Genomic DNA, 21,073 nt, shown 5'->3' with positions numbered 1-21,073 from the left:
TTTTGTTTCATAATTAAATTGAACTTGATTATAATTAATTCTAACATTTAATTTTGATTTTCTTATGTTTAGATTTGACTTGTTAAAATTAATAGATTTATTTTATTGAATTTTGATATTTAATTTTAAATTTTTTGAATTATTCATTGTTTCATAATTAAAGGGTAATTTAGTATAATTAATTTTAAGATTTAGTTTCAAATTTTTAGTATTTAAATTTGAATTTGTATAATTAAAATTTATAGATTTATTTTCTGAGTTTTCAAGATTTAACTTTGAATTTTTTATATTTAATTTCTCATTTTTAGTATTAAAATTTGAATTAGTATAATTAAAATTTATAGATTTATTTTCTGTGTTTTCAAGATTTAACTTTGAATTTTTTATATTTAATTTCTCATTTTTAGTATTAAAATTTGAATTAGTATAATTAAAATTTATAAATTTATTTTCTAAATTTTTTAAATTTAATTTTAAATTTTACAGATTTAATTTTATATTTTAAGTATTTAAATTTTTAAAATTATAATTTGGATCTTAGATTTATCTTGATTATTTGAATTATTAATTGAATTTAAATTAATATATTTGATTTAGATTTATTATCTTATCAAAATTATAATTTATCTTAAATAAAACTTGATTATTTTCTGGATTAAATTAATTAGTTAATTCTGAATTATTAATAATTAAATTATTCAAATTAGTTTTATTTTATTAATTGACTTATTAATTAGGTTAGGATTATTCAGATTTAAATTTTATTAATTGAATTATTATCTAAAATTGGATTTTAATAATTATATCTATTTCTAAATTTTTAATTGAGGTTGAATTATTAAGTAAATTTGAATTTTTCAAATCAAAGTTATCATGCAACTTATTTAATTTATTGCATAGGTTCGACATTATTTAAACTGGTTAATCATTTTTTATCTAATTTATTGCAAGAATGAAATATTGTCTAATTTAACATGCATTCTAAGGGTATTTTTATAAATTATAAAGTAATTAACCTTTTTTGCAATCCCTAATTTTGTGGACTGTTTCGTTTTATTTCTAGGAATTTGTTCTTGTAATGTCCGGATCTCTACCACTTAAAACATGTGATGTGCTTTTTGTTCCTCCATACTCTTAGCATTAGTTCCTCTTTTAACGTCGGTGGTGCGATCTTAATTTTACAAGTAGGTCACTTATTTTTATAGTGCCACCTAGAAAAAGGACCGGCTACAACTCGAGTAATCGATTAGCTGACTCCGCTAATTGTCTAATTGTTAAATCAACTACTCAGTTGATTGTAAACTCTTTGCTCAGGAACATAATGCTCTCTATTAGACTTTTTTACAAACTCTAGTAAAATTTTGTTTCTACATTTTTTTAATAGTTTGTAAGAAAAAAACAAACATATTTATTTATTCGCCTTTTGATAAAGGAGTTTTACTGGTAGGATGGTAGATATGATCCACCTAACCGATTAAGAAGTTGCAAAGTAGGACTTAGGTTTTAAGTGGATTTAGATAGGTCTTTGCTTTTTGGATAAAATAAAACCAGCGTGGAGACATTTGAAAAAGAGTATAAGCGTTGCCCCCAAAAGTAGCTATAAGTATTAGGGGGTATTTGGTTGAAGGGAATGAGAGTGGGAAATGGGAAAGAGATTGAAAGTGGATGTTTGGTTGGGAGGATTAGTGGTGGGTCCCACAGATTCATTACCCCAAACATGGGAATGAACCATTCCCTAGCAAAAGGAGGGGAATGAGAAACCTCCCATTTCTATTCCTCACTTTTATCAATCTCATTCTCATTCACATTTCCTTATGTGAACCAAGCACCCCCTTAATATACTTTGTCAAATTGCTTTTGAATTCAAGGCACAATCAACGGAACCTAATCCCTCTTATGAGTTGAACATCCAGATAAGAAATGAGAAGCAAAATTACACCCATAAGATGACCGGTCAGACCTGTTTATACGTTGTGTGAGAATGAACACGACATGATTTAATATGCGGTCATGGATTAAGGTTACATTTAAAATTATGAAATTAATTATTAGAAGACGCATTTAATTTTTAGATTTTTCAAAGAACATATTAGTTTTTATTTTATCGTTTTCATTATCCTTCTCATTAACTACTGTAGTCGCTCACCCTCGAGGGGCTACTAGCCCCAAAAGCAACCTCCAAGGACGCTCGTCCTTGGGGGCCACTGAGCTAGGAAGTGATCTCCTAGGTCATTTGCTCTTTGTGGGCCGTCGATCCCTCGAGCAACATTCGAGGTCACTCATGTTCACTAGGTCATCTCCTCCCTAGCCGCATGCATCTCCCTCACAAGGCTGTAAGTAGAAATAGGACATCAAGTGTAGTCGCTTATCAACATCTTGTATTGTTAGTAATGATAATGAGAAATAAATATACGTGTTATGATAAAAGGGAATTGCTTTCCGTCCAATTTAGATGAAAGCAAAAATAATAAAAAAATTATCTATGAAAGAATTTATAAATCTGTCAGTTCATTTGGTAAATTAAAAAAAAAGAAAATAATTTTTTATGTTTTTCAAAGTAAATAAAAGAAAAGAATAAAATCATTCTTTGTGAAATAATGAGAGGTTTTTCATGATAAAATTTTTTCCATAGTTTTTATTTTATTCCTCTCAAAGTTGGATGACTGCGGAGTCGGCGGGCACGGTTAAACCGTGATCAGTTCGCCACGGGCCGCCGCCGACGCCTCGTAGTGCTTATCTGTTTACTTTTCTTGAACGAAACTCAAACTGGCAGGATCTATTTTTTAATCGGCTACGATGTCGACAGCCAAGACCATGCCATTGAAATCTGAAACGAAGAAAATAGAAAAGTAATTACACGGTTGACTCCTTTGAAAATCGAGTTTTTAAATCCAAAATTCACAGCCGTGTTCCCCAAGCAATGCTCTCTCTCGACGAAATTCAAACATAGAGAGAGAAATACAAAGAAATTTGATTGCCAAAGTGGTATCCATTTGAAGAGAAGGAAGCATCAGCCATCCAAATAGTTTTGAATGCCTTGTGTTTGGAGGTCGATAGTCCATGATCAGCTAGCTGCCGCTTGGTTGTTGAGGTTTGTTTTGCTCTGTTTCCTTTGCTCTACTTGAATCATTCTTCAAGCTATGTTTCTTCGATCAAAGAAAGGCAGATGATTTTCGTTAGGTTTTATCAATACTTCTCTATCGCATTGGTTTTTGGCAATTTAAGAAATTGTTTAATCCCACTGTTCGATTGGTAATCCTTATCATGGATACTTCTCTCTCCCTGAAGAATATTGCTCTAGGGACTCCATTGCCTGAGTTTTGGATGGCCGCCGAAGGTAAAGAGAATCATGGATCCTCTAGCAATCTGGAGCCGGACGAAACGACCACTAATTCTCCAGAGGAGCAACAAAACGAACGAGAGAGTCGGAAGGACAAGAAACAAGATCAGAACACGCCCACTGTGCCTCTCTACAAATTGTTCTCCTTCGCAGACTCCACAGATTACGTCTTGATGCTGTTGGGTTCGCTTGGTGCCGCAGGAAATGGAGTTTCTCTACCCCTTATGACGGTGCTCTTCGGAAATTTGATCCAGTCCTTTGGCGGAGCTTCGAACGGACATGATACGCTTCATCGAGTCTCCAAGGTTTGTGCATGACGATCACCTTATTAGCATTCTATTCCACGATTTGCTCCTTAAAACACTAGAAAGGTCGCAGGTTGGGGTAGTATTTCATGGTTAGCAAAGTTATAAAAATACTTAACAGTTAAAAAATGAAGTTTGTTGGAAAAAGAATGTTTGATAGCTATGGGTCTAATTGAATACAGGTAGCACTGGAATTTGTCTACCTAGCCATTGGAGCAGGCATTGCGTCTTTTCTTCGTACGAATACTTACTTCACTCTTACTTAGGTTTCATTTCTGAATTAAATTGTGTTAATGGTGGCTGAAAACACTGATTTCTCCTCAGAGGTGGCTTGCTGGATGGCTACCGGGGAAAGGCAATCAGCCCGAATAAGGAACTTGTATCTTGAAACCATATTACGACAAGAAATTGCATTCTTTGACAAGGAAACAAATACAGGTGAAGTTATTGAGAGGATGTCTGGGGATACTGTTTTTATTCAAGATGCCATGGGCGAGAAGGTACAAACTTAAGTGCATATCTCTCTGTTTCAAGTAGGCTTGCCCTCATCTGCTGAAACATCAATTATCCTATCTCGATGTCGTATTTTACAGGTTGGCAAATTTATTCAGCTAACATCAACTTTCTTTACTGGATTCATTGTTGCATTTGCACAAGGGTGGCTGCTGACCTTGGTCATGCTGTGCACTATTCCCCCTCTGGTGATTACTGGTGGAATCATGGCCAATATTGTGGCCAAAATGGCATCACGCGGACAAGCAGCTTATGGAGAAGCTGCAACTGTTGTTGAACAAACCATTGGTTCAATTAGGACAGTAGGTTTTGTTTTTTCTTTTCTTTTTCCCTTTTCCAGAGAGCACTTAAATGATATTCTCCAAATACTTCTTTTCTCACATTATCTGACCTTCCTATTCAGGTTGCTTCCTTTACTGGGGAAAAACTAGCAGTAAAGAAGTATGATAAGTCTTTAGTAAGGGCCTACAATGCCAGTGTTCAAGAAGGTCTGGTAGCTGGTTTAGGTCTTGGAATGCTCATGCTCTTCATGTTTTGTGGGTACTCCTTGGGAATATGGTATGGAGCAAAACTGATACTTCATAAGGGTTACACTGGTGGAAAGGTCATCAATGTGATATTTGCAATCCTCACAGGTTCTTTGTAAGTTCTTAATGGAAATTTATTTAATTTCCTGTGTTTCGTAATTGTTAATGAAAGATATTGGTCACCAATGAAGGATCTATTGTAACACAAGGGACAAAAGTTCGTCTACCACCTTCTTTATACTAATAAACTAATGTTGAATGTTACTTTCTGCATAGATACCATGATCTATAAAACTACAACACCTTTCCTACTATATGATATATGAAAAAGGCCTAAAACATAATCTAACATCTACCAATATTTAGATAGCCAGAATGGAGGTATAATATAAGCTTAAATGTTTTGCAGATTTTACTGCATTAGTTTTATTGTTATTGATTCTGATAGTACATGAACGAACAGAAAAGTTTTAGCAAGAACCCTGTTAGATGAAGTAGCCAATGGTTATGAATATCTTTGTAGTGTATAAAAAGGCATTATAAACAATATTGGGACGCTGCAAGTCATGTTTTCGATAATAAGTTTTTTTAACAAGGGAGAATGAAAATAAGAAAAGCTTTATTTATCATGTTATCCTTGTCAACCATAGGATTTATGATCAATAGGAGACATCTGTCTCTTACAAAATATACTAAGTTCAATTGAAACAGCAGAGAAATAAAAACAATCTATACCAGATACTGAATTGGTTCATTTTATATGGAACTATTTATTTTATTCTGCATCATCCTCCCCACTATAAAGAACTTTACCACATCAAATGAAAATTGGAAATAATTCATCAATGGATATAGATACTAGATTGCCAATCAAGAGAATTGTTTGGGGAAGCATGAACCTCGATATTACCAGTTCCAACATCTGAGGATCAAGTGACTTGTATTGCAGCAAAATTCCTGACCATGTAAATTTTAACCTTCCCTCAGTCTTTAGGCAGGATGAATGGGTTCGTCCATCAGTTATTTCTGTTACTGAGTGACATGACATGTTATGAATATGCTATAAGTTTTGGGTGTGAAATTTAACCATTTTTAGTTTTTTTTTTTCTTAACATTCTGTCTTCTTACAAACCTCAGCTACTCATTTTCAACTGTTCTCTCTTTTCCAAATAGTACAATCTGAAATTGTCCTTATTGATACCATTCTTCAGCTCATTAGGCCAGATAGCACCATGCATGACAGCTTTTGCAGCAGGACAAGCTGCTGCTTATAAGATGTTTGAGACAATCAACCGAAAGCCAGAAATTGATGCTTATGATCCCAAAGGAAGGAGGCTTGATGATATTCAAGGGGACATTGAATTTAAAGATGTTTATTTTAGTTATCCTGCCAGACCAGATGAACAAATCTTTCGTGGTTTCTCTCTAAGCATTCAGAAAGGAACAACTGTTGCATTGGTTGGTGAGAGTGGAAGTGGAAAATCAACAGTTGTTAGTTTGATAGAGAGATTTTATGATCCACAGGTTGGTGAAGTTCTCATTGATGGAATAAACCTCAAGGAACTTCAACTCAGTTGGATTAGAGGGAAAATTGGGCTTGTGAGTCAGGAACCAGTTCTTTTTGCCACTAGCATTAAACATAACATAGCTTATGGGAAAAATAATGCAACTGTTGAAGAAATCAGAGCAGCAACAGAGCTTGCAAATGCTGCTAAATTCATAGACAAATTGCCTCAGGTAAGCACATTGTTTCCAATTTATGAACTCAGCAAATAGATTATTTTTTGTACGCTTCACCCTGATTTGTGTAAAATTAGAGCCTATTTTTTTCTTCTAAAAATGGAAGCGACAAATATTATATTCAGGGCCTTGACACTATGGTTGGCGAACACGGAACACAACTATCTGGAGGTCAAAAGCAAAGAGTTGCAATTGCCAGAGCAATTTTGAAAGATCCTCGAATTTTACTTTTGGATGAAGCTACGAGTGCATTGGATGCAGAGTCAGAAAGAATAGTGCAGGAAGCACTTGACAGGGTCATGGAAAATCGTACTACTGTTATTGTTGCTCATCGATTGAGCACTATTAGGAATGCTGATTCCATTGCTGTTATACATCGAGGATCAATTGTTGAAAAAGGTAACAAAATATGAATATATAGGAACCAATTCTGTCAAAAAAATGTGGATAATGTTGACTGAAGTTATATAGCTAAATGATGACACTTTTGTGATCTTCTTTGTGAGATAATTTGTCAAAAGTTCAGTATTCAGTTTCCTTTGAATGCAGTTGTTTGGCTCACAAAAATGCTTTTGCTTTTTGTCTAGGTTCGCATGTTGAGCTATTAAAGAATCCTGCTGGAGCTTATAGCCAACTCATAAGGCTTCAAGAAGTGAACCAGGCCCAGGTTACTGCACACAAATCTGATTCAGAAAAATCTGATGGGGGGATATCTTCAGGTCAGTACTCGAGCAAGAAACTGTCCTTGAACCGCTCCATTAGCCGTGGATCATCAGGCAGACATAGCAGCCACTCATTTCAAGCTCCATTTGGTTTGGCCATGGGGTTTGATGCCCAAGATACATCTGACAATGCGGATCCTGAAAGTCCTATTGAACATTCAAAAGAAGTACCAGTCCTCCGCTTAGCATATCTTAATAGACCAGAGATTCCTATATTGATACTTGGTTCATTTGCTGCCATTGTTAATGGTGTCATATTTCCCCTGTTTTCAATACTCTTATCAAATGTAATCAACGCATTTTACCAGCCTCCACACAAGCTCAAGAAGGACTCCAACTTTTGGTCATTAATGTTTCTGATATTTGGTGGGGTTTCTTTGTTTGCCCTTCCAGCTAGAACATACTTCTTTGGTGTGGCAGGATCAAAATTGATTAGGAGGATTAGGCTAATGACATTTGAGAAAGTCGTTAGCATGGAAATAGAATGGTTTGATAATCTTGAGAACTCCAGTGGTGCAATTGGGGCAAGGCTATCAGCAGATGCAGCTGTAGTCAGGAGTCTTGTAGGAGATGCACTTGCATTGATCGTTCAGAACATCACAACATTGGTTGCTGGCTTGGCGATTGCTTTTATTGCCAATTGGCAACTTTCATTGATTGTCTTGGCTTTGGTACCTCTCTTGGGTGCCAATGGATACATACAGATGAAATTTATGAAGGGATTTAGTAAAGATGCAAAGGTATAGCTACATAATTACATATTTCTGCTTACTATCTTCACAAAACTTACAGTTTGACTTTGAATGGACTTTTATCTGATACCATTCAATATCCTATTATTCATATTATGCATCTCATTTTTGTGTTTTCTCTATGCATGTCACAAGAATTTATTGAAATTGTTTACTACTACTACCTAAGAATTATGTTAGTGCAAAGAAACTCTTAAAAACTGACTACATATAGCATATGCACAGCTTGTTTTTGCACTGAAATGCGAAATGTCAGATCTCCTGCAATAGTTATTCTTCAGATTCTACCTACTTCCATCAAAGATAGATTTTTGTATGGCGATGTCTAATGGATCTCTTATTTACTTCCACAAAGATAGTCTTGTGTAAGGAAATGACTGATAGACTCTTTTTACAGGATGTTTATCTTTTATCATGATTATCCAATTGAATAATTGTAGGTGATGTACGAGGAAGCAAGTCAAGTTGCAAATGATGCTGTGGGAGGTATCAGAACAGTTGCTTCATTTTCTGCAGAAGAGAAAGTGATGGGAATATACAAGCAGAAATGTGAAGGCCCTATGAGAAAAGGAATTAGGCAAGGGTTAATTAGTGGTACAGGATTTGGAGTTTCCTTCTTTTTGTTGTTTTGTGTATATGGAGCTAGTTTTTATGCTGGAGCACGACTGGTGGAGAGTGGAAAGACTACTTTTGACAAAGTATTTCGGGTATGTGACCTTAAGAAGCCTTTATTGCTTTTTTTTTTGTTTCATCAAATTCATGCATGGTTCTGTTAGAAGTTTGATTTCTCAAAGTCTGAATTTATTTGGTCACCATTGAGATTCAGGATTAGAACCGTAACATGGATTCTTACAATGATCAAGATTCAAGAGGTACACATGAATCTAGCTGGATGCTTATACAAATATAAAAAGTGAATAATCACAATATTTGAAGACATATAGTTTGAAACTAAATAAAATATAATTTATAATGCCAAATTTAAGAATTTGTAAAGTTTCATCCAAAATAAAAGATTTATTGTGTTAGGTGAGGCAATTCTAATGCCTCTTGCTTAGAATAATACTTCTGTAGGATAATTGATAAAAAGTAAGATTTCCTCCATCTTGAATTATGCTAGTAGGTTCCAAGCCTAGGAATCTAGAGTGTAGAATCAGTAATAGAGTAATAGTTCTCTTGTCTGCAAAATGAGTACATTATATATACATTGTGTGCAACTAGATCTACTTCATTCAAACCAAGATAGTGACAAACATAATAAACATGAAAATAGTGGAATAAAGACATAAATAGTTCAACTTGTAGGGTTGTAAATGAACCAGAGACATTCATGAGCACGCTTAGTGTTTGGTTCAATAAGTTTTGTTTATGTTCGTCCAATAGTAAAAAAAGTATATAAAGTAAATAAGCTTAAATAGCAGTAAGTTTGGTTCGTTAACATTCATGAACAAAGTTCATATACTCTATGAATAAACTTTTTTGTTAACCTATGTAAAATTTAACTATAAATTTATTTTATAATTTTTTATTCAAATACATTAAAATATAATAATTTATAAATTTTTATAATCTTAAACTATTCAAAATATGTTAAAAATAAAAATAATATAATTTTCATATATTAGACAAATGTTTAACATAATTTATAAGTGCTGTGACACTATTAGTTGAACTCAATTAAAAGCTTGAGTTCGACTCAAGCTTGAGAAGATTTTTAATAAACAAGCTTAAATATAGCCAAGTTTGGCTCTATTCGTCAGTTTCACTCTTCAAAGGTATGATTTTGATACCATGTCATGCCGTGTTGCTATAGTTTCAATAATTATTAACTTCCAAATATAAATCTAATAATTAAAAGTCATTTACATTAGTAATAGATTATATATTGTTACTAGCATCCCTTAAATATAAAAAATATTCTTAATTGAGTAATATATGTAAAATAATCATACTTTTAATTAAATAGGGTATATCAATTGATTATATAAATGCATCTATTATATATAGAATTAGTTAATAACAATTAATTTTATATATATATATATATATAATATAGGTACTAATTAATTAACTTTACTGATTAATTGTTTTAATTAAATATATGTATCTATTATATACTAATCAATTGTATGGAGTAAAAGCCAACCTTATCCTTAAGGGAAAAACCCAAATTTCCCCATCTTGTCAACCTCAATCCTAACTTGGTTATGCGATTTGTGAATCACAATCCAAATTAAAATTGTGGCAAGGTTCATGATTTGAGAAACCTCATTTGCAGATCTTACTTTACTTCTTGTCATGAATGCCCCTCTGCTCCTTTAATTTATCAAGCACCACCTGTTGTCATACTTGTCTCGACCTCCATCAATTCTTTATTACTTGTTGCATAGTATGTATTCTCCTATAAATTTCATGTCTGTTTATAGTTTCCTCTTCCCCTCCCTAAGACTAATACTATAAATTTTGATCATGGCTGCCCTATAAAATGGAATGAGAAATTTTAGTCATGTCACTTGACATAGCTTGAAATTTTAAACCATGGCATTATGAAATAAGAGAACTATTACATACACTATATAACTTAACATAATCCTAAACCCATAACACATTTAACTAAAGCTAGAGGAATATATTAATTATGTCTAGCTTGTTACCAAAAAAAAAAATATCTCACAAAAAGTAAAATAAAACCAAGTAAGATATTTAATGATGTTTGTTGGGGAACTATTGTAGACCGTTAGGATTTTACTAGTAAATGTGCAAATACATAAGACTGTATGAGTAATTATAAGGTAATATATATAAATAAAGAAGAGAACATAGAAAAATAACCTTAATACTTTTCCCTAAATGAACATGGTATCAAAGTAGCGGTTGCTCATATATTCTAGGTTCACCCTTTACACATGATCAAGTTTTCTCTTTGCTTTAATTTTATCCGTCCAAGATTAAGCATCTCTCTCATCAATTTCTTATGAGTGTCAATCCATTAGAGGTTTAAACTAGGTTGAGCAACCCATAACCTTGCTTGACTAGTACTAGGCACGACCCGATTTGACTAGGTCACGCCATGCACGACCCATAACACCTAGTAGGTTTAAGTCAAGCATTGAGGTTGCACTCATGGGCTTGGGTTAACCCAAGCTTGTCACAATCTACGAGATATGTTTGATTTGATTTTTTATTTATAAATTAACAATAGTATCGTAAATATTAAATATTTTAAATAGTATTTAATAGAAAATGAATTTTAATAATTTTTTTTTAACTCAATGTGATTTGATCCTTCCCCAAGATCTGCATTAGCTGGAGCTTCATGGACCAAACAATCCTTTTTAATTTTTAAAATATTTTATTAATAAAATTTTAAAATAAAAATATCAATATTAATATTAATATTTTAATTAATCAAATTTTCTAAAAAAATAATTTTAAATTTTTTTTCTAAGTTTTATATTTTATAATTTTTTTAATTTAAATTATCGATAGGAGCCAATGACCAACACAAATATAGTTCATTGAGGCCTATGCTTGTGTTGGGTGGGGCAAAACTCTTTCTTAGGTTGTGCCCAACATGACCTATTTGGAGTTGTGCCAAGTGGGGCATGACATATAAAAAATTGGGCCTGATGACTTGTGCCATGCTCGACAAAGAATGACCCATATACATCTCTACTATAAATTCATAGGTCTTGTGGTTATATGGAGAACAAGATGTTGGTGCAATTATGCTTTGGGTGGTCAGGTTTGCCCAACATGTTTCAATGTATTTAGCAAAGGGTTATAAGTTAGATTTTGTTTGTTACTGATGTGTATGAAGTTTGTAGGGATTTGATAACATGCATATGAAGCTCGCAATGCAAGTTGAGTTGTGATGTTGATTTGGCATGATCAAGTTGCTTCAGCTTGAAGCTCAAGAGATCTGTTGAAGTTCAGAGAAGGATGATATGAAACTTTCAAGGGATCACAGGATGAGGATGTTAGTGCGATGAGCACTTTGAATCACTAGAGGGGGAGGGGTGAATATAACACCTATAACATAAAGTTTTTTCTCTTGCTGAGCAAGGACATACATATTAGAATATAAATATTACTGAACAAACAAATGCAAGCATACCAAAGTGATACGTCAATTTACTTAGTTCATAACCCCTAGGTTGTTATGTCTAAATCCTATGCATATCGGGTCCACTATCTTTTTCCTCTTCGGTGAAAGACCGAAGGTGGAGAAACCTCTTAATACAATGAGCAATTGCACAAGGAAATTAATAAGAAGTAAGACAAAGAAAGTTAGAGAGCAAACACCAATTCAATAAGTTGTATTTTTGTGTTGTGTATTTTGTTCGAGCCTCCTGGTCCCTTTTATAACCTTCATCTTGAACGGTTGAGCTTGCTGACAAGTCACCCATCCATTGACCGGAAGGGATTTTGGTTGCTCGGATTGTGATGACTCATTTTGTTAGCTTCTTCTATGAATAGGTCTTGTTTATTTGATATTGCTGACTTGGCATCCTTCCAGTTGACTAGATCCCATTCCGATCGCTTGCAACTTCGATCAAAGTGGATCTCAAACTGCTTTGTCCAAATCTGAGCTAGATCATGCTCTACATGCATTTTGATCAATTGGATCCATTTCCAATCGCTCGAATCTCCCATATCGATTGACTACAAATCTGCTCAACATAGATAATATTTATCCATGCATCGGTGAATCGTATGCACTTTCGGTCTCCCGGGACTCTGACTTTAGTCTACTACGACTGGGTCCTTCTAAGTTGAGTTCTACCCTTCGCCCAAGTATAAGTTCACTCAGCTCATCTCACAAAGCTTATCTAAGCAGCCTTCCACTCGACTTCTCCTCCCTCGGATGCATTGAACTTTCTGATTCTCTCCTCATGCTGCCTTCTCATTCCACCGGTGTGTTGCGCTCTTTCACCAAGTCTCTTGTCCCTTGGATGCACTATGTTCGTCGACTCATTGCCCGTGTCATCCTTCTCGCATGCTTGCCTCTTATGCACTTGGTACCTTTGTCTCCGATGCTTCTCATCCTTTCTGTCCCTTGGATGTTCAATACCACTCTTCTCGGTAATGCACGAACCTTGAGTCTTTGGGTATTCTTGTGTGTTCTTCTAAGTCCTTGCACACTAAGACACACTGTTAGGTAACAAGACACGACCTAACTTAAATCTGTTTTGCTCAAACATCAAAATCATGATCAAACAACTTGAGGTACAAATAGAGAAGAGAGAAGGATCAATAACTTTGACAGAAGTCACAAGAGGTGGGCATCATAAGTGATAGTGAAGGATGACAAAGGGAGTAACCCATGAACTTGGTGCATTTAAGGGACGAGAATTTTACAAAAGGTAATTTCTTAGATGACGTAAGGCTGTAACAACTGTAAGATAGTGAGTTGAGAGAGATTGTGTGATTTGTAACCTTTGGATTCATGATTCTGGAGTCGATAGGTTTGGTCGAGAACCTTCGATAGGGAACATGAGTTTCTAGTTGTAGTTAAGTGTGACCTTGACCTTGAAGGTTTTCATGAGCTTATGAGGTGTTAATTGAGTAAAATTGGAGATCGAGCATGCTAATATTTGTTTTAATTAACTAGAATGCTTAGTTGACTTATTGGTTGACTAGAATCTTATGCTTGAGGAAAGGCTTGCTCTCTGTTTGAATGGAATAGAATACTAGTAAAGTCGACTTATGAGACCATTAGAAATATAAGCTTGTTGTATTTATTAGTTGAATTGACTAGAATAAGTGATTGTACAATGTACATGGTTTGAGTTGACTAGATACTCGTAAAGGCGACTAGAGTTAAAAGTTGTTGATGGATAAACTTATGATCTTATCTAACTTAGTTGATGGGATGTATATTGAGTTGACTAAATGCATACTTTGTCAACTAAATACTAGTCATTGGTTAATAAAGTTTTCTTATCATGTTTCAGCTGACTTCTTGATGATTGAGTTGATTAATTCCAACCGTAAGCTATTTGAATGAGTTGTTACACCCTTATTACTATAAATAGAGGGGTAAGAGGACCTCAGACACAAGTATTTATTTCTTTGTTCATTCTAAGGTTTTATGGTGCTCGTGGCTATAATATCTTCTTTATAATATATTTTGTATGACGTCTCTCGACCTCTCTCAAATGAATTTCTTTTTATAGTAGGAAATTTAAGCTTCATTCATCGAACAAATTGCTGTTATAGTGTAGATTCTAGGTATTCACCACGTTATAAATCTAAGTTAGCAAAGTGATTTTTGTGTTTATATTGTTTTAATGTTTCAGTTCTACATACTTTAACTTGCTAATCTCTATGAACATAATTGAGAAAAATAAATATGAGTTTTTGGCCTTTCACTAATATATGCAAGAAAAAAAATTTTGCGTCCCAGGAGTAGGGTGCCATGGTTAGGCCCTCCAGTGATAGATTAGGCATCTGGAGTTCGAAACTCAGCTGTAGCGTATTACGGAGGATTTTCTCCCTAATGGGTAGTAGACTTGAGAATGCTGGCTGTTAAGATGAGCCTCCATGTGCATCTCTCCAATTTATCTTCCGTGGCCTAGGCTAACCACCCCAGGATTAGTTGAGGCAAAGGCTTAGATATCTAGTGCCAAGTAAAAAAAAAACTATTTGCAGGTCAAGGTGCTATTCACCACTCTTAGCATTCTGGCATCACTACAATCATGGATCCTAACATAAACACTCTCCTTGTGAACAACTACTATTCTCTCTTCTTCATAACTTTGTTTAGTGGGTTGGCTTCACAATGTTCACACATGTTATTGTTTAAAACCGTCTATTTTCAATTTTGCCTCCTCTTCTTCGTTGAGCTCATATATTTTGCAAGATTCACCTCTCTTATTTTCCCAAGCTTGTGAGTCTCCAATTTCTTAGAGTCAACTTACATGTGTATATGAGGGCTCAACACCTTGTTCTTCCTCCTCAAGTGGCAAAATGGAAGTTTTTTTGGCATGTCCGCAATACCAATAACAATCTTCAATCAATTTTTTTCAAGATGTTGTAGTTTTTAGATTTTAGTTTCTTCGTCTATGATTCCGCATCTTCTAGCTCTAATAATTTTCAACTTCTTTGATTGCTAATTTTACACTCTTTCAATGATGCCAATTCACTCTACAAATAATTCTTTCCCTTCATTGCTTCTGTACCCTTCATATCTCTTGCAAATGATTCTAGTAGTTGTCTAAGTTGGAAGCTTTGTATAGGTAGTTGCAAAGGTAGTGGATCATAGACACTCTGTAAATTGTCAACAACTTCATACGTTGCAATCTAAGAAGAAAAAAAAAATCTCATAATAGTCTTCTTCGTAATATGCCCTATTGTGCTAGATCCAGCGATTGAAATGCCTTTCCATGCCGGGCGACACGGATGATTTTTATCCTTCCGCTGGGGAAGCGAAACCGGCACCCTAAGTGTGCATGTTTTCAAGCGTGTGTCACAAGCGCAGGGCGCCCCGAATGCGTACGCTTTTGTTGCCGCCATAGGCAACGCCTGAAGCATTGTGGGCGTCGGAGGCGTCGCGACGCGACGCTTTGGGTGGAGTCGGAAGCGTAGCGAGAAGCGTCGCCGGACGCTTCCGGTGCTACCAGAGGTGTTGCCAAATGCCTTTGGCACTGCCGAAGGCATGCGGGGTGTCGGAGGCGTCGCAACACACGTGTCCTGTGTAAAATTAATACTATAATTTAAATAATTCAAACAATTCCCACTTAAGTGTGATATTTTGAAGAGGATTTCATAAACCCTAATTAAATTATCTCAATAAAATATAAAAAATATTTTTAAATTTTTTTAAAAATAATAAATTTTATTAAATGATATTCTAAAATTGTTTTTACCGTTTTAAATTTTATTTAAAAATTCTAAATTTTTTATTAAAAATTCTAATAAATTAAATTTATATTCTAATTTTTTGTAATTTTTTTTATTTTTTTCCTGTTTTAATATTTAATTGATATTTTAATAATTTTTAATTTTTAATTTATATTTTTTAAATTAATAATTAATTAAATGAATAAATAGTTAATTTATATAATTACTATATATAAAATAGTATCTTTGTAATAATTTATATAATTATGATTATTTAATCTGGGTACAAGAACCACTGTTTCTATCTGATTCACACCACTTCTTTTAGTATTAGTAAGGTAACATATTATGATGTATTAATTTTAATTCGAATTATTGATTGATCAATATATAAAACTATATTTAATTATTTTTTCAAATAATATTAAGTTGTTTAATAATGGAGAATTTATATAAAATCAACATAGAACTTATTTTTAAATTATACTTAATAAATATATTTATCTAATAATTACTATATATAAATAAAAATGCCAAAAATACGATACTAAAACCATATCGTTCCGATCATGAAGTGAAACCTCGGCAATGGTCAAAATTTTAAACCTTGGCTAGATCTATAAGGAATATCTATGCTTCTTTCAGCGATAAACTACTTAGCGTTGCACCATCTCAATGTGGCTTTCCTAGTTCATGGAGGCATTGCTTCTATGGTGCATGCTTTGGCTCAAAAACCTTGATTTTAGATTTAAAAATTTCTGATCATATATCTAGCAAAAAGCTGCCTTCTTTATGGTTGTACATCCATATCTCTCATCTTGCCAATGTCACTCTAGCAGATTTGTCACTCTCATCAAAGAATGACATATCTGAATGGGCATTGCTTGGGTCATTATTACTTCATTTTATCATTTTTTTTTTGTCTTTTATAAACCTTTTTTTAAAGTACTTATCTGTGAGCAAACAAGTCAACGAGAGATTGAACATCTATGTAAGTCACCAATTTATTATCTGTGAGTAAACTCATAATTTCTTTAAATTTATTGTATGCAAGTCAGGTTAGGGATTCATGCATCTACTTATAAACCAGAGTGTAGCGAGGAGACTAAGCTCCCAATCATTTTACTCCGAGAGAGGGCTGTTAGGAGAGACAGTTAAAACTGGCATTGAAAGTGATGATGGATATGCTAGTAAAAAAATAATCTCATCTGAAAGGCAAAAAAAAAGAAATAGGATGGTGAGATGGAAATTAGTAGTTAACCCAAATAGACGAGGAAAGAGGAAACATTAAAATGAATATTACTACATATTGATGCTTTATGATATTGTATCTTCTTAAGAAGGAATCTTGTTTCTTGGGAGATTAAAAACAAACCATTACAGCTAGATCAAGTGCAAGGGCAAAGTATCGAGCCATAGCCTTAGCATTTCCATAGGTAAAATGGGCTACCAAGGGCATGATAAAGGAGACTCCTATTCGCCTTTAACATTTTCTTTGCCACCACCCAATACAAAATTAAAACATGCTACTCTTATTAATTTATGCCAATTAGATCTAGGGTTGAGACTGCCGTGGCATTACATGAGATGTTTATGCCTAGTAGATTGATACTTCTGCCCCTATAAGGGGAAACTCAACTAACTACGAATCCATTTGTATCAAGCACAATTCACTAGCAAAAGGGAATAACAAACACACATGGTTTGTCTTATGCCTAATCTATGAATAATAACCAAATTATATGATATGAGAGAAAAATTGTAGAAAAAGTTAAACAAAAATTGCATCTTGTGTATGAGAAACTCTCACCCTTCCTAGACTTTTATCTCACAAACAATGGAGAAACAAACAAAGATTTTACTTCATTTTCCTGGACCAGACATGAAATCCCTCTTCAAAATAATTTTCACATGTTTATGCATCAAGTTTTTGTGTTTACTTGGACAGGATTAAGAGAGAAAAGAAATGAAATGAAATGATTGATTTCTCTTATTTACTGGAAGGAAATAAAGAAGAGGAAGGAATTTAATTCCATTTCTTTCTTCTATTTTATTACCACCCAAATTGGGTAGAATTGGACAGAAATGAAATTTACACATCTCATAAACACTTATAAGTGAGTGTATTTCTCTCCTTTTGATTTGTCTATGTGAGCAAAATAATACAAATGTTTTTTTTACTAAATTATATTTCATTTCCTTTCAATTTCTTCTCTTTGAGTAAACAAAAATATTGTATATAGTAATAGATATAGACACATCTCTCAGATGTCTTTTAGAATCTCTACTAAAATTATGCAACTTGCTCTTGCTTATGCCCATGTCCCATGCTCGTGCAAATTCATCTAATGAAAATTTAAATTCTTCCTTTGACAATCAACCATAACTATTTGGAGTTGACTTCTTATTTATGCTTTGTCTTGCCAATCTTGCATTTAAATAGAGTTTAATAGCCGCCTAACATATATATTAATTTTTACAATTTTCGGTGAAGCCGTGGAACATGCCCTCCCACATGGAGGTATGCTCGATAGCTGATTTACCTGCTTGTATCTATCCATGGTGCCAACGATATTGGGCCGCTTGGGATGAGCGATATCACCTTTTGCAGCATAAATGTCAATATATCATAAAAAGTAGTTTTTTGTGAATTTGTTACAATTTTAAAATGTATGCTAGATTTAGCAATCAACACTTTTAACATAATGGTTGTTTGCCTTTATAGATTTTTTATTATTATTTTTACGTACCTGTGCAAACTCTGTTGAAATTGTGTTCGAATCTCCAAATTTCCTTTGAAGGTATTTTTTGCTCTTGCAATGGCAGCAATTGGGATTTCTCAATCAAGTTCCTTAGCTCCAGATTCTTCAAAAGCCAAATCTGCTTCTGCTTCAGTTTTTGCTATTCTCGATCGGAAATCTAAAATAGATCCAAGCAATGATTCTGGAATGACATTGGAAAATTTGAAAGGAAACATTGAGCTACAACATGTCAGCTTCCGTTACCCTACTCGTCCAGATATCCAGATTTTCCAGGATCTATGCCTGACAATCCCTTCTGGAAAGGTAAAACACTACTGGGCGTTGCTTGCCCATGAGCATACAAATGTTTTTCTGTGACTGTTGAGAGTAAATCTCTAAACCATGCCACAAAAACCAGGTTCTTAATCACTATATTAACAGTTGTTTCTAACTGAATTACTTATTATGTATGTCTTGAATTTTATCAATACATTAATGAAAAAAAAAAAGTTTAGAAACTGTTTTGGCAAACTATTTGCTTTTAGTTCTTTTGTCGGTCATGCTTTCTTTTGTAATATTTCAATCTTCTACCTAGTATCAAAATATTCTAGCGCACATATCTGATATGAAGACTGTTATTTGTCCTCAGACAGTCGCACTTGTAGGAGAGAGTGGTAGTGGGAAATCAACTGTTGTATCACTGTTGCAAAGATTTTATGATCCAGATTCAGGTGAAATACTGCTAGATGGCATCGAAATTAAAAAGTTACAACTGAGGTGGTTGAGACAGCAGATGGGCTTGGTGAGCCAAGAACCAGTTCTATTTAACGATACTATCCGAGCTAATATTGCTTATGGAAAGGAGGGAAATGTGACCGAAGCTGAGATCATAGCTGCAGCTGAGTTATCCAATGCCCACAAGTTCATTAGCAGTTTGCACAAGGTTAGACGCTATATCTGAGATTTAGCAACTTCCTAATTCAACAACTACAGAAACTTCTTTGGTTTGATTCTAATAACTCTTTCTTCATCTCCTAGCTAGTCATTTGCTAGAAAATGTTCCTCCACACTTGTGGCTTTTAGAATTCTTCTGGTCTTTATGAAAATTATCATGACATGCATAGACGACAATTTACCATTTCAGTCCAAAACTTACCTCCACCTGATACACAAATAACATGTTTTGCATCTTTCACCATCTAATTGCAGGGCTATGATACATTAGTTGGAGAACGAGGAGTCCATTTATCAGGCGGGCAAAAGCAACGTGTTGCGATTGGACGTGCTATCGTGAAGGATCCAAAAATTCTGTTACTAGATGAAGCAACTAGTGCACTGGATGCTGAATCTGAAAGGGTGGTGCAAGATGCATTAGACCAAGTCATGGTTAATCGAACCACTATTGTCATAGCACATAGATTATCTACCATAAAGGGTGCGGATGTGATTGCTGTGGTTAAGAATGGAGTGATAGTAGAGAAAGGGAAGCATGAGACCTTATTGAGCATCAAGGGAGGGGCCTATGCCTCCCTTGTAGCACTTCACATGAGCGTGGCACATTGACCTGCAGTTTTCCTTTTCATATTTATAACTCTGATCATTATGTTTTGAGAATCAAAATGTTAAATAAATAGATTTTTCAAATTTGTATAAACCATAAGGGGAGCAATTTTGATATAACACTCAAATTCTACAACTAGAAGATATTTCACTTCTCAATGCAATTGCCTAATTTGCGACGAATTTAGGGATGAATTTAGCAACGAATTTTAAAAAAAAAATCGTTGCAAAATGCATTTGCAATGAAATTTGCGATGAAAAAATTTTCGTTGCCAATCAATCGTCCCTAAATTTTGCGACAAAAAACTAAAAATTCATTGCAAATTTTGCAATGAATATCCCATTCGTTGCAAAATTTGTCACATTCGTTGCAAAATTTGTTGCTGATTTTGAGACGAAAATTTTTTCCGTCGCAAAACTTTCTTCAATCGAAAATTTATTTTTTTGCAACGAATATCAAAAAACTTCTCAATTTGCAACGAATATCAAAATTCGTTGCAAATCTAAAAAAAATCCAGATTTCATTCCATATTTGCAACGAATCTAGATTCGCTGCGGATTTGCAATGAATTCTATATTCGTTGCATATCTACAACGAATTCAAATTTCCGTTGCAGATCTGCAACAAATTTAGATCGTTGTAGATTTGCAACGAATTCAGAATTCGATATAGATCTACAACGAATTTAGTTTTCTTGTTTCAAATTTCGTTGCAAATTTTGCAACGAATATCCTATTCGTTGCAAAATTTGTCCCTGATTTTGCGACGAAAAAATGTTTTCATTGCAAAACTTTTTTCAACAGAAAATATATTTTTCACAATGAATATAAAAAATTATCACAATTTGCAACGAATATCAAAATTTGTTGCAATTTGCAAGGAATTCTGAATTCGTTGCAATTTGCAATGAATTTTTATATTTGTTGCAAATTGCAACGAATTCAGAATTTCATTGCAAATCTTAAAAAAAATCCAGATTTCGTTGTAGATTTGCAACGAATTTAGTTTTTTGTTACAGATCCGCAAC

At 33.9% G+C, this 21,073-nt stretch overlaps 1 protein-coding gene across 2 annotated transcripts; it reads left to right on the top strand.

Moving 5' to 3' along the window:
• The first annotated feature begins 2,861 nt into the window (after positions 1-2,861).
• On the top strand, positions 2,862-20,139 carry LOC122051079 (ABC transporter B family member 4-like). 2 transcript variants are annotated; one of them, XM_042612025.1, is made up of 13 exons: positions 2,869-3,091; positions 3,289-3,645; positions 3,828-3,882; positions 3,970-4,145; positions 4,239-4,460; positions 4,562-4,800; positions 5,897-6,422; positions 6,551-6,824; positions 7,013-7,887; positions 8,340-8,606; positions 18,546-18,809; positions 19,135-19,428; positions 19,695-20,139. In XM_042612025.1, the coding sequence occupies exons 2-13, from the start codon at positions 3,325-3,327 to the stop codon at positions 20,046-20,048; spliced, it is 3,867 nt and encodes a 1,288-aa protein (XP_042467959.1). In that variant the 5' UTR covers positions 2,869-3,091; positions 3,289-3,324; the 3' UTR covers positions 20,049-20,139. The 2 variants fall into 2 exon arrangements, with proteins under 2 accessions (XP_042467960.1, XP_042467959.1); XM_042612026.1 differs by lacking the exons at positions 19,135-19,428; positions 19,695-20,139 and having other exon boundaries at positions 2,862-3,091; positions 18,571-18,733.
• The last annotated feature ends 934 nt before the right edge of the window (positions 20,140-21,073 follow it).

This window comes from Zingiber officinale, chromosome 3A (genome assembly GCF_018446385.1).
Source record: "Zingiber officinale cultivar Zhangliang chromosome 3A, Zo_v1.1, whole genome shotgun sequence".
NCBI classification, from domain to species: domain Eukaryota; kingdom Viridiplantae; phylum Streptophyta; class Magnoliopsida; order Zingiberales; family Zingiberaceae; genus Zingiber; species Zingiber officinale.
The sequence above is the reverse complement of the archived record's forward strand: the minus strand, read 5'-3'. Positions and strand labels throughout refer to the sequence as shown.

Coding starts and splice junctions, on each gene's coding strand:
- LOC122051079 (XM_042612025.1), top strand. CDS start 3,325: ATGGCCGCCGAAGGTAAAGAGAATCATGGATCCTCTAGCAATCTGGAG. Junction 6,423..6,550: donor TCATAGACAAATTGCCTCAG/GTAAGCACATTG, acceptor TATTATATTCAG/GGCCTTGACACTATGGTTGG. Junction 19,429..19,694: donor TCATTAGCAGTTTGCACAAG/GTTAGACGCTAT, acceptor ATCTAATTGCAG/GGCTATGATACATTAGTTGG.